Source organism: Bombus terrestris, chromosome 3 (genome assembly GCF_910591885.1).
Source record: "Bombus terrestris chromosome 3, iyBomTerr1.2, whole genome shotgun sequence".
Classification (NCBI taxonomy): Eukaryota; Metazoa; Arthropoda; class Insecta; order Hymenoptera; family Apidae; genus Bombus; species Bombus terrestris.
The window spans coordinates 16,000,499-16,014,915 of record NC_063271.1 but is presented as its reverse complement, the minus strand read 5'-3'; the positions used below and the strand labels follow the sequence as shown (position 1 = coordinate 16,014,915).

At 36.8% G+C, this 14,417-nt stretch overlaps 2 protein-coding genes across 4 annotated transcripts in view; one reads left to right on the top strand and one right to left on the bottom strand.

The window, feature by feature from the left end:
• The window catches only part of LOC125384768, a 92,949-nt gene that overhangs the window by 34,076 nt on the left and 44,456 nt on the right, over positions 1 to 14,417 (bottom strand). The window contains exons 1-2 of one of the 3 annotated variants that reach the window (XM_048404643.1): positions 12,542 to 12,696; positions 12,281 to 12,402 (exon numbers count right to left, since the gene is read on the bottom strand). The exons of the other annotated variants lie outside the window; for them this stretch is intronic. Of the exons in view, the coding sequence (XP_048260600.1) occupies positions 12,281 to 12,283 (3 nt within the window). The 5' untranslated portion in view covers positions 12,284 to 12,402; positions 12,542 to 12,696. Of the gene's footprint in view, positions 1 to 12,280; positions 12,403 to 12,541; positions 12,697 to 14,417 lie in introns of those variants that run through there. 3 annotated transcript variants of the gene reach the window in all.
• Positions 12,820 to 14,417, top strand: part of LOC125384770 — a 29,988-nt gene continuing 28,390 nt past the window's right edge. Inside the window, exon 1 of the mRNA XM_048404646.1 lies at positions 12,820 to 12,962. Within this exon, the coding sequence (XP_048260603.1) occupies positions 12,944 to 12,962 (19 nt within the window). The 5' untranslated portion in view covers positions 12,820 to 12,943. The remainder of the gene's footprint in view (positions 12,963 to 14,417) is intronic.

Genomic DNA, 14,417 nt, shown 5'->3' with positions numbered 1-14,417 from the left:
TAATTTTTAATATTCAACGCTGTTTAACATTTCATCCTTGGAACACTCTCAGTACGTATGTATAAATAGTGTGTACGTGTGTATTTTTTATCGTAGTTTAGGGTATCTTCCACCTCAATTTCCAAATAGTTTCCTTTAAATTCATTTTTATGAAACAATACTGACACGCAAGAAGGGTACATCAAACAGTCTTCGACTGTTACTTCCTCGTCGATTATTCCACATCACTTAGAAATATTATTTGAAATTTTTATATTTACATTGTGGATATACGAATATTTATATTTTTACGGTCACACTAAAGTGTTAAAACCCGGACAGATATTTGTTGTACTTCTTAAATATCCTAACGAAGATTATACTTTGAATGTCCTATATATCGTTGCATATTCTGTGAATTCTATGCATCCTTAAATTCTATTACTCGCTTCTTTTATCTTCCGAATCTTTAAACATTTCCCACACAAACGTACAAAACTCTATGATCCGCTTATATCTCGTATACGCGTCACAATCTGATTGTTTCGCACAGAACATGAAACCGGTATACCTGGTCGTTAAAACGTCATCAAATTAATAGTGAAACGAACGAATGATGATATTCGTCACATCGTTATTGCTACTTCAACCAACAACCAATCTCGTTCTTTCTGCTCGAGTAAAAAGTCTCGTTAAAAATACCAGTTTTCATTTTATATAAAAAGGAAAAAAATTCCGACCTTACGATATTAATTCTATGCTAATTGAACGTAGTTATCTTCGAAGAAATTGGCTTGCGCGCTTCTTATGCATAAATGCAGCATTTCCGCGTAAGCTGATTCGTTGTTTGCTAGGTCGCGATTTAGCGAGCCATCGAGAGTCAAAAAGCAATTTCGCTTCCTTTCTTCGACCCTTGTTCCAATTGGACCGAAACTACGCTCGTTACATCGACGGAAAAAGTACGAAAGATTTCGCAAATCGGAGGAGACGACGCTGGGAACAACGGAAAAGTTCCTCGAAACGTTTATCCGTGGTCGTATCTCGTGCGAGTAATTCCAACCGATGCCCGGGATAAGCGTGACCCGTATTCCATACCGCCGGGTGTTCATCGATGTCACTGAAATTTTCTCTCGCTTTCAACTTCTCTACGCTAGTTAATAAAGCGCGGCAATCGTTGCAGGGTATCTCTCCCACGCGTTTACGCCGAATCGCCTACAACATGAACCGATATCGCGCCTTTTTTCGTTTACTATTGCGCAGCTTCAACTACGACCTTTCCGCGACACGTATTTCAATGCTAGCGGCTGCGACAAAAGCCGCATGAAGCACGGCGAAATAAAAGCGCGTCAGAGTAACGCGGAAAACATTGTTCGTACTTTTCGTTAAAAAATGATTTGGAAAAGAATTTTACCGTTGCAAAAACGGTGTATGTAAATGGTGGAGATAGGAACAAATGGATAATAGATTTTTTCTTTTGTAGCGCGGGCGATAATATTTAACTTTATCAAGTAAATAGAATACCCGCTCGTTCGACGAATTTTGTTTTACGATCGAGCCCCTATGACTTCAAAAACCTGCACGAGGCTGCAACAATTTTGTTTGATTCCTTTCGTTTCGCTGCCTCCTATAAGTAAAAATAAAGCTTGCTTTAACTCGAATCATCTACACGTCCGGATACGTTATTTTAGCTCTGTAACTCGAGTTTAGAACACGATCTAACCCAGCCCAGACTTCTACATGGCCAAGTTTACCTGTGCGAGTACAACTTCCATATTGCCGCTACTCTAACAAGTTGCTCTCTGCAACTCTAACTTTTCCAGCTATACGTTACGAGCCGTCAGGAACCAATCTTTCTTTCTATTGTTGGCATTGTCTGGAATAACCATAAAGATATAGAGATACAGAGTACGAGAGTCGTACGTTACCGTGTAAATGGATGCGATATGAGAATGGGAAGAGAATGCCGTGTTAGACGGATAAAGGCGCCTTTTGTCCTTGTTCAACGCTAATCTTACCAAGCCCGGTGAAACGACATAGAAAATTTTATTTAAAATTGTGCATTTGCCCTTATTCATTTCGTTCGTCTAACTTTATGCACATTCTTATATTTTTCGATTTCTCAATTTTTGTCAATACGAGGATTTACATAAAGTTGAATGAACAAAAAAAGAAGAAGAAAAAATAACGACTAATGTACAATTTTAAATGAAACTTTAAACGAAACCTTCAAACTCGTCATTTGACTTTGTCAGATTTGGTAAGAGTTAGTGTTAATCAGGTACGATGGTTAATCTGTACACACTTACGTATGTAACTGCGATAACAAAACTTTCCAACGGTTTTGTCGATACAAGTATAACATCGAAGCGTAAGTGCCAATAGGCCTAACCAGTCATCGATATCCCTACAATCCCTCCACCAAATATTTGGAAAAAGGCGTGACGAAAATGACGTTCGAAAACGAAAATTCGTTTCCTTTTGTCGTCTCTCAATATCCCCACTGCGCACGCGGTTGATAGGCGTCCTTGACCGTTGTCACGTGTCAACGGTCACGGACGAAAATGACGTTCGAAAAATAAAATTCCTTTCTTTTTGTCGCTTCTCAATATCCCCACTGCGCACGCGGTTGGTAGGCGTCCGCTACCGTTGCCACGTGTCAACGGTCAAGGACGAAAGGACGTTCGAAAAGGAAAATTCCTTTCTTTTTGTCGTCTCTCAATATCTCTACTGCGCACGCGGTTGGTAGGCGTCCGCTACCGTTGCCACGTGTCAACGGTCAAGGACGAAAATGACGTTGGAAAAATTAAATTCCTTTCTTTTTGTCGTCTCTCAATATCCCCACTACGCACACGGTTGGTGGGCGTCCGTGACCGTTGTCGTGTAACAATGGTCGTGGACGAAAATGAAGTTTGAAAACTAAAATTCCTTTCTTTTTGTCGTCTCTCAATATCTCTACTGCGCACGCGGTTGGGGTAGGCGTCCGCTATCGTTGCCACGTGTCAACGGTCAAGGACGAAAATGACGTTCGAAAAATAAAATTCCTTTCTTTTTGTCGTCTCTCAATATCTCTACTACGCACGCGGTTGGTAGGCGTCCGCCACCATTGCCACGTGTAAACGGTCAAGGACGAAAGGACGTTCGAAAAGGAAAATTCCTTTCTTTTTGTCGCCTCTCAATATCTCCACTACGCACGCGGTTGGTAGGCGTCCGCTACCGTTGCCACGTGTAAACGGTCACGGACGAAAATGACGTTGGAAAAATTAAATTCCTTTCTTTTTGTCGTCTCTCAATGTCCCCACTACGCACACGGTTGGTGGGCGTCCGTGACCGTTGTCGTGTAACAATGGTCGTGGACGAAAATGAAGTTTGAAAACTAAAATTCCTTTCTTTTTGTCGTCTCTCAATATCTCTACTGCGCACGCGGTTGGTAGGCGTCCGCTACCGTTGCCACGTGTCAACGGTCAAGGACGAAAGGACGTTCGAAAAGGAAAATTCCTTTCTTTTTGTCGCCTCTCAATATCTCCACTACGCACGCGGTTGGTAGGCGTCCGCTACCATTGCCACGTGTAAACGGTCACGGACGAAAATGACGTTTGAAAAATAAAATTCCTTTCTTTTTGTCGCCTCTCAATATCCCCACTACGCACACGGTTGGTAGGCGTCCGCGACCGTTGTTACGTGACAACGGTCACGGACGCCCACCAACCGCGTGCGTAGTGGGGATATTAAAGGGCGACAAAAGGAAACGAATCGGATCAAGAAAACATTTGTTGAATCGAGAGTTGTACGTAAAGAATCGAAAACGAGAATTGTTAATAAATATACTATTAAACATCTACACATCCTGCACCAAATAACCTCACGTATTTACCGTACGAATGTGCGTGCGTTATTAGACGAACGCATTATATATATATTTCGCATTTTCAGTCTTCGTCGTCGTCGATCCTTATCGTTTGAAAAGTCGTACGGTTCCAGAGCATTTGGTCGCAGTCGCAGACCTTTCGGTTAGCGAGCTCGTTAGCGACTGTCTTATGAAACTCTGGGCAAAGAATCACGAGAACTGCGTGCGGATGGCGAAGTATGAACCTACAGTTTTAGGTCTGAATTTAGATCCCGAACGATCGGAACCACACTGAGACAAACGTCTGTCTTTCTTTGTATATTTACGGAAATAACGCGAGACGAAAAATGTAAGACGCAAGTTGTATCCCAACTTCTTCGAAGGTCGACGTCAGACGCATATCGATGGAAGCTAAAGGTTTTTCGTCATTGCGCCAGTCATTTCCACCGTGTTTTTACCAACACCTGTCAAATTGGCGGGCAAAGGAAAACGCGTATCTTCTTTCCAAACGACCAATCTAATTTAAAATAATTCGGTGTTGGTTGCACGAAGCAAGGGATTTGTCTGGAATAAAATGTTTTAGCTATCAAAGATACAATGGCCAAAATGTTCTTAAAAAAGATTTAATTTATTTATACGATATGAAGCTGTTAGTTGTTGCGACCTTTCTGAGAAGCGTGTTAAAATGCGTCGCGAAAAGTAAGCGACGACGAGTATACTCGTGAAACGTGGAGTATGCGTGGCTGTTATAACACAGAATTAATATTCCACGGATGCTCTGACAAGCATATAGCCTGAATTGCCACGTATTTTTCGAACCATTGAAAAGATCCTTTGGTTCTAATTTGCATTTCTACTCGAAATACGTTTATCGAATTATACAGGCACGATTTTTTGTTCCGCAAACTTTTCCCATATTTCACGCAACTTGAATATCCATTCTTCCAGAACCTCTCAGGCTTTCCGGCGGAAAACTTTTCAATATGATTTTTTACATCGTCCAAAGAGTTAAAAATCCGAACGAACTTTCCCAGCAGCGTTTAACACGTGTAATATTTTATTAAAAATCAACGAGCATATTTAAAAACATTTACAGTAACGTTTTTTCAGCGTGATATGCTTAAAAACATAAATGAAAACATACTTGAAATTTCCTCAATGGAAAGGTACTAAGCAAAGCTTTTATTTTATTAAATTCCTTAAAAATCGGAACGAACTTTCCGACCAACCGATATTATACCTAATATATCGATAACGATTTCGTATTATCCATCGTATCCATCGTATCCATTCGTATTACACATCGAAGATGTAAAGGAGATTGCAACGATTTGTCTGAAAGTTTGTGACCATCACGGGTGAACGAAATCCGATATCTCCGAAAAAAAAGAACGAATTAGAATGCGTGCAAATGACAAAGAGGAAAATTAATTGTTTATCCTTTCGCGTAGTCGATGTTCTACTATTCTGTCAATTTGACATATTTGAAACGAGAGACGCATTAAGTCGCAAAAATGACAGGGGTTGATCTTTTGCGTCGAATCAAACGAATTCGAAGAGGAAGCTTAAAACGTTTCCTGAAAAGATGAACGCAATTCAACCTTCGTATTCCTTCGAATTTCCGCTTGTCGAACCTCATTTGCTCGACGTTTTCGATAAGAAGAAACCTCTAGAACTCGGAAATTTTTGCTCATCCCTTGGGCTTCGAGCTAACAAGGTTCGACTTTAGCATTTTACGTTATGAACACTTTACATACATAGAGGAAAGTGGCCAAATATGGAACAGGTCTCCCTTTCTTTCTTAATCCGATCGATGATGAATGTCTGCCAAACGACTATAGGCTACTTCACTCAGTTAGTCGTTCATTTTCTGAACGTTTATTTTGCCAGAAACTATTTTCGCTAAATTTTAGATTTATTATTCTGGTGGCAAAATGTGGATCATCGAGTAGTCAAACAATTTGATGCTCGGATCTCGATGATTGCGAACAACTACATTTCTGTTCTGTTAACCGATGTGAGTGTTCCATATTTTACCTTTTCTGCGATGTCGATTCGATATTAAGAATTTATTTATAACGTTAGAGATATAAGGCTAACACTTAGATGGAGCGTAATTACAAGAATCTTTTACGTATCGCAACTGAGGGTAAAATAACAAAAAAAGAATAAAATAAAAGAATAATAAAAATAAGGTTTTGCGTGTGTGTGTATGATTAAGCGAGAATACAAGGCAAGAGGGAGGATAATTATTGTAAATCGAGTTTATGGCCAGCAGTCTAAACATAAAGTATACTACGTTGCAAGCTACGTATGCGAGTGAACGTAAAAACTGTATTACTAGCGTTACGTTACAAGGCACACGCACGACCGAAATGACAAAGTTAGGATAAAAAGATTAGAAAATAAAACCAAGCACACTGTAATGGTATTCCGCGACGTATTTTATTCTGTAACGTTATATCTGGTATGGTTATACCTTTCGATAAAAATCACAGATAATAAACCGAGTCTCCGTTTCAATTGTAAGAAAATAAATTTCATTTTGTATTATGTGACGTTGCACTTTGTACAGCCAATCAACCGTTTCTCATATTTCGAAATATACACATAGCGTTTTATGCGTAAGGAGAGATAAGAAGCACACGGGACACTTGTGTACGTACGTTGTAAAGGACTTTCAATTTTGCATATGTGTCATCACGCATGATATAACCGGACCAAAACAGTGGATACGGCGATATGTGTTTGACACGGCCAACCAGCGTTTGATTTGCGTTGAAATCAAATTTTTCGGTTCAACTTCACCGAAACTTCGCGCTGAAATAACGCGTGATACACATAGCTTGCATTTCACTCTCAATATTATTTTGATCGATATCCGAGCCGAAAGTACTTGCCATTTCGATTCAATAACGCACTTACGTATTTATATCTCATTTATATGTGTCCTATGGTTTTAAAAATATTACGAGGCTGTACATGACGATAACAAGCGAAACGAGAAAGTAGAATATTGCTTGATTTTCGATGTTACATCGATGTTTTAGCTGTATATTCTACGATCGATGGAAATTCGTCAAGCACAATGAAATTTGAATTTTAATCAAACCTTCGAACTAAAAGTATTTTCCATTTCGATCTCATAATACAAATTCTATGCCATATATTCGTCATGTCTTTTGAAATATTATTCTCCGATCACGATAACAATAATGACAATGACGTAGAATACATTTAACTTTGCACATTATATCCGTTATTATATATTCTAATATTATATATTCTGCAACCGATTAAAATTTCCAAAGTACAAATCGAATTTCAACTAAAGTTGATTAAAATCAACTGTTCGAACCGAAGGTATTTTCCATTTTGACTTAATAACGCAAATAATAACAAGAATACTTATTCATATTTTTTCTTCTGTCTAAATATTATTACAATCATGCAAGGTGGTGTGCAACGATAATAAAAAAATCGAGATGACAGAAATGGCCCTTAAACTGCGCAACTATACGTGCAATTCCAAGCATTTCAATAACAGTCCCCGGAGTAGGAAACACTTCAAGTATGCGCTATCCTTGAATAAAGGAGTTAGACAAACTGACCGTCTACTCATTGTGGAAGCGCTCGATAATTACCAGTTCCTGGGGATTTTCTTCCTTACCGGTGTCCTCAATGAAAAGTTAGTCCATGTATATTACTTTAAAGATTCAACCGGGATAATTAAGTTTCGAAAGTCCTTTAGACGCAATCGTTTTACGGAAGCCGGAAAAAGAAGAGAAATTAAATTTCGTGCTACAACGTTCGTATAAATATCAGATTTTAGATGCAAAGTTTCCAATATATTTTTCGATCTTTTTTTTTCTCCATTCGATATGATGATTACGGTGACTCGAAGTTGTTCCCATTCGTTAGAAGATGCGTATGTACTAACAATTAAATAATTTCCTTATAAAAGGAAAGAAACTTTTGGGACAAAGTAATATGTTCCTTCTTACGATAAAATACCCACTGTACGTAATATTTGCGCGCAACGATGGTAACAATAATATTAATTTCTTGATCCTTTTTTGTTTTTATTTGTACAAGGTTTACGATAGTTTCATTAATATAATTGCGCGTAATTAACGACATTAAAATGCGATCGATCGATACTCATTGAAGACTGGGTTGTTTAAATTGGAAGTTTCCATAACATTCATCCCTAATCATCTATGCAGATTCGAGATATGTACCGTTATACCGTGTTGCGTGAACAACGAAATAAGCGTAACCCGTATCATCGGTTGACACAGCCAACATAGTTAAGGTAAACCAATTAAGGCAACGAGTTAGTAAAACGATTACCCTTCACGTTTTCTCCGCGTTATAATCGTGTACGATCCGCCTACCATGAGAAAGGTTATTTGGCAATAGACAAAAAATAGTAAAAAGTCATGTAACAACTATAGCAAGAATCCGATATTAACCGGTTAACCGAGTCATTTTTTAAACTAGTTTTTTAAACGTAATTTATTTTTAACGGAAATTAAACGTCGCGTAGATAAAAGAACAGCAATTGGTAATTTGTATACTGTTCGTGGATTTCTAGCCATGGAACGTTAAAAACATAGACAGTTAAAATACTATAATAATACGAATCCGACAGACAAGCAACGATAATTTATTGAAAATTGGTAATGAAAAACGAACGGAATTTGCAAGAAAACAACGTTATAAGTTGTTATTTTTAATATTAGACGCTTGCCTATTATTGGGTTGGCTGGCAACTTAGCGATTGTGGATTTTGTCCTTAGGTGGTATTGACAAAATTCGCAATCACATAGATGCCAACCCAATATTTATCGTATGCAAGAAGAACCTTACGATATCTCGAGCGATTTTAATCGAGGTATAGTTGCAAACAACTTTTTTCATTAACTGCTGCAACTGCTATCTTAAAGTATATAAGCACGAGCGGAATATTTGGAAAAGAAGCGAAGAAAGAAACGTTTTGCGTTTGTAACAAAATTGAAGGACGAACATCTTTTAGACAAACTGTCAAGGCGGATATTCATAAATAAAATTGTTCGTTGTATGACTACGGATACGGTGAAGAAAGCTTTCTCGCTTTAGTTAGAGTTTAGACATTCCCACGTCGGATAAATAGATTCGCAAAGCGGAAATAATAGTCTTGCGAGTTCTTCTCGCAAAAAGTACGACGTTGGCTGATAACGAATTAACGAAACTTTACGAGATCTTGTACGTCGTGTAATTGGGAACTTCGTTCGGGTACGAATGAAACTTCTACAGGAGCGACGGGAAGCATAATATCGCCGACAGCCTCAAAATATTTAAAACAGCCACAATGTGATCAAATCGCGAGTTTAAACGAATGATCCGTTAATAAATATCAGACGAAGCAGGGAATTGTTTTGACGGAAAGGTAATAAAAATTGGTTCAAGTTCGTGGAATTTTCCTTCCGATGCCAAAATACCTGATGGAAATATCTACGTTAAATTTTTGAGATTCGAAACTTAGCGAAAGAAATAATTTGATTCTAACGACAAGTTCTTCGTGTATCATAATCTTTCATAAGCAGATTAATAAGCAGATCAACAAATACCGTCGACATCTTTAGCTAATTATGCAATAACGACGATGAAATCATTGAATATATTCGTTTAACCGCATCGCAATTATGGTACAGATATCTCACGACATTGCATATACACAGCCCGTACGATGGCCACGGACAAGTTATTTCACGACGCAATACGTTTGTACGACGCTACGAATGCGTTATTTCGCAACACAATACCGTTCGTACATTCCCACGGACGAGATATTCCCCGCGTCTGTTTTTCCGCAATTAAGCACAGCTCTCGCCCTAATAAACAAACACTTGCTTTTATACGAGACGTTTTTGTCACATTCGGATACGTATTATAATTTATCTCACAAATTTCCTGCCTTTCTATCCATTGTATACGTCAGAGACGAAGATTTCTAGTAGAAACACAATTCCATTGATTTTAACATCCAGATGAAATACGTACGATACACGTATTGCGTAATATTTGTATCATTATGTATGTATCATTATGTTAATACAAATCTATACAATATATTCTTACAGGATTTATCATAATCGACAACGTAACGATCTGCAATGTTTATGAAACTTCGAATCAAAACATCGATAAAAACGGGATCGACGAAGCAGAAAATACGAGTCCCGTCGGATGCAATCCGACAGTTTAAAATCTGTTGTTCTTGATATCCGATCTTACTTTAAAATCGAAGCGTTCGTAAACCGATTAAAATCATAACTGCTTAATTACGATAATCAGGTGAACTCATTGGCCAAGGATCAAGGGTCTAGAATTAATATCGAGCTTAGTTGTTGGGTCACAAATAGGTCGTATACACCCGCTTGATGGCTATTCGACGTGCTTTGACCATAAAGGTTCGCAATACTAGAGTATCTTCAACGAAACGCAGTGTAACGTTGCAGCAGACAATGAGAGGCACCCACGTGAAAACGTACATACTTCATGGCTGCTGTCCCTTTCATTCTCGCTTTCTTCTTAACTGACTAAGAACGAGGAAAGGAAAAAAGACTTGTTCTCGACTTTTCATTTTATCCCTTACGTTACACGAAGGCATTGTCAGCGTCTCTTTGAGATTTTGCTCGGCGCGTTTCTTTCGCGTCGCCTATCGTCGATGCGCGATATTATTCGATATCAACGAAACAATTAAGACACGCCATTAAGACACGTATGGTCTCGCCCTTGTAACGCCACTGTGGCTGGGAAACTATATTACGCGTGATATAAAACGTATTATAGCAACGTGATATAAAGCGATAAAAATTATGTGGTTTATATAGTTTGTATCTTCTACTTCTTTTAAGACAGAGAAATTTATAGCGGCGAGGATTTGTAGAGCGACAAGTAGGTACATACGTTGATTTTTAAAGGCTTGTACAAGATTTTTAAACGGAAATTCAATTTCGTTGGATTCTGTTTAATTGGATTTGAATTTTTAAAAGGTAATGAATTTTCCCGATCGAACTGTTAGTTTAAGCGCGGCCTTTAATTGTATCACGAACATTATTTTACGTTACTCTGCAACGTTTCCTCTATGTAATATATTCGCGATCTTCGCCTTAAGAATTACTCAAATATTTGGTTTTAATACGAAGGATTGTTTTAAAGATCATTTTCACCTCTATAAATATTTATTGTGTAAACCGTGTGTATAATTTGCGTAAAGCTTAAAAGATTTCCAATTTAACATTCGCACGTGAATTAAGACTGTTACTTGGAAAAATCATCGAACTCAAGAACCACACTCTTTCTCGCGTTCAAACTTATCCGCCTGTGCAGTTCGTAAATTCACTTCTTAGGTTTCTAATGAATTTTCAAAATAAACCTTCAACCTATCTATGTATGTATCTATACGATTAAACAAACCGTGGATTTTTATGCATTTCTAAATAATTCGTAGATATTATTCTAAATATCCATGGAACTATCGATTAAAGAATTATTATTCACGAGAATATAAGAAACAAAGTAGTAGTATACTTATAGCATTCTATCTATTCACATTAAATAAGTGACATTTAAGTTAAAAAATTATTTGTATATTATTATTTATACACTTTTGTTTGCATATATCATTATAAAAATTAATGGAATAAACTAATAGGATAACATATTTCTTAAACAAATGGAAAAATGAAAAGTCGATGGATTTTCATTTAACAAGCGTGTATCATTTGTAGCGTTATGACAACTTCGCGATCCATTTGCTCAGCAAGTACTATCTTCAATAACTAAATCGTTTTAAATTAGTTAAATCTTCAGTGTCCTATTTTCCTATTCACTAAACGACATTTTTAATACGAATCAATTCGTTTCGCTAAAGACACTAAAAATTGATTATTAAAATAGAATTATACGTTTTATATATTTTACACTAGTTCTCGTTGTCATATGATTACAATAACCTTAATGAATAAACGATCCTAAACAGTAACAGCATAAACGAGCTTATCTCAAGTATATCAATATTATACCAATATGTAGAAGTTTATATTTCCAAAATACCTGTCTTTAAAAGTAAAATAATAGCAAACAAGGCAGTAAATAAAGTAAACGATCGTATTGCTCAACAGTCTTAACAAATAAAGCAACGATGCTAAAAGTAACAAAAATTGCTCCATAGCATATGTCCTCACAATTAAATTACGAATTAAAAAGGAGAATAGGAGTAAAATTAACAAATCGAATGTAAGCAAATGAAAGAATCATTCTGTATTATGTTTCCCTCGCTAGTGGCGGGATATTCAAACTTTTAATAATGATAGCGTCTCTTCAATCAAGAAATCACGCATCCAAAAACTTTTACCTCGTAATAACGGTATTATTATACCATCGAATAAGTAAAAAATTAACACTCACCATGAAACCGGTATAAGTAACGAAGATTTACAGCTTTGGCCTTTGCGAGACAATATGCCCTACTGCGCAGTTATAGGCGTAGATTGTACACCCGAATTGTCCCGTTTGTCGATGGATATTACCTGCAACAACTTCCGTGATACATTTCTTGCGCTACGCGAATAGATGCACCTGTTTGCGTGCCGCTTAATATCGCGTACGCACGAAACAGCTCGAGAATTATCCACGAATTCTACGAATTCGCAGTTACTAATCGCTTACCAAACGTCGATTATATCGTTAGCGCTTGAAAAGACATTCGAATGTAATTATTGCAAAAGATAAAGGAGCTTTGTAAAATAGACAATCCAATTCCTATCGCGTTCACAGTCGAAGCGGTACTGTGAGGCTCGTTGCGACCCGGCGTCCCTTTATACGATCGACCCCCGAGCTCAATAGCCAATCAGCGTTACGCATTCTCCAACGTTCAAAATCCTTCCGTTGGATCCACGGACGGCCGATGTCAGTTATGTGAGGGGGTGGAAAGCACTTTTGGCGGTATCACGTGTTGCTTCGCTGTAAACATGGACGATCTGGATTTGATTCAATTATCCAAAGCGAGAGAAACGGTGTTTGAGTGGTGGCGCGAAAATTACCGATTTCGTTGCGCATATTGACAAAGTTATGGCGAGGGATCTGTATGGTATGTACTATGTAGCTTTTCTCGCGGACTATGTTTCTTTATATTGTATATCGAAGTACGCACCTAACGTTTCAAGAGAAGCTTTGCATGCCTTGTATAACTTGAACTGTAGTTTAGATTTACAACTTTACTTTAGTCTTTATGTTTTCTTACTTTTCAAGAGGTAATCTGCGATACTTGTAAATAGATACTACATATATATGTACGTTAACTTGTAATGTGTAATATTCCTGTTTGGTTAGGTCTACATTTTCTAATGTGACAAATATCTGTATGGTGGCCATCTTGTACAAGTAAACTGATATTATTAGCGTAATTTTACAAATTACAAGTCATAAATTATTCCTTTTTCCAAACAAGGAAATATACGAGAAAAAATAGATCAGATTCTTACGATTATTTTTGTGAAGTTTTGTAATATACGAATTAGCATTTTTTTTTTCTTTTTTTTTTTTGCATTTGAAAAAATCATGTATTCAAGTATTCATGAGAAAGGGGAGACAGAAAAGAAATGCAAAGATGGAAAGTTTCGAATATGTAAAACGTAGTGAAATCCGTAAATGATTTCATAACTGCTCTTGAACATTTCTTACAAACAAACGAGTCATCTCATAGTTTCCTACAGGAGAAGTACATATTCATCAGAAAAAATTCCATTGATGCTGTCTATGAATGCTTATGCATCCAGCGAAGTCTGTGATTATTTTCTTTATCTGGAAACATACGTTATAGTTTTGAAGGTTATTTTTACATTATTTGTTCACAATCGTTATAAAAAGACCGGAAATGTATTCAGGTCACGCACATGCTTTACTGCTTTATACGTACCATCGATGTTAAAAAACAACTCGTATCGAAAGGATTAATATAATTTTTATTTAAATTTTTTATTTCGTATTTATAGACGAAAACTGTGTTGTGTTGTTTGTCCGCAAATATGTAAAACGATTCCATTATATTATAAAGTTCTGAAAATCGATAGTTTTCGTTATACATTTCGTTAGTTAAAATAGTTAAATGACTTTCCAGAAACAAATCATGCTTCATGGACATTTTGAGCTTAATTAGCGTAAAAGTTAAACCTTGTTCTGTAATTAGTTAAGTTACATGAAATTAAATGGATTTCAAGTAGCTGGTATGTAAATGATACTTAAACTAACATGTAATGCTTAAGTCGTAAAATAAATATACATATAAAATCAGTTAAATTTAGGGAATCAATATCGATAAACGCGAAACTATAAATAACATCTTTAAGTCAAAGATTATTTGAAAGAATTTCAATTTCACTTCAAACTTGAAAGGATATTTCAGATCAAGTAAATAACAAATTTATACCGGTATAGTGATCTCATGTTTCTTGAATTCAAACAATTTGTGTAATCGGTACGAGAATGTATGCAATATGGGATATTAAAGAAAATCGCATTAGGCATTATTGCACCATGTACGTCA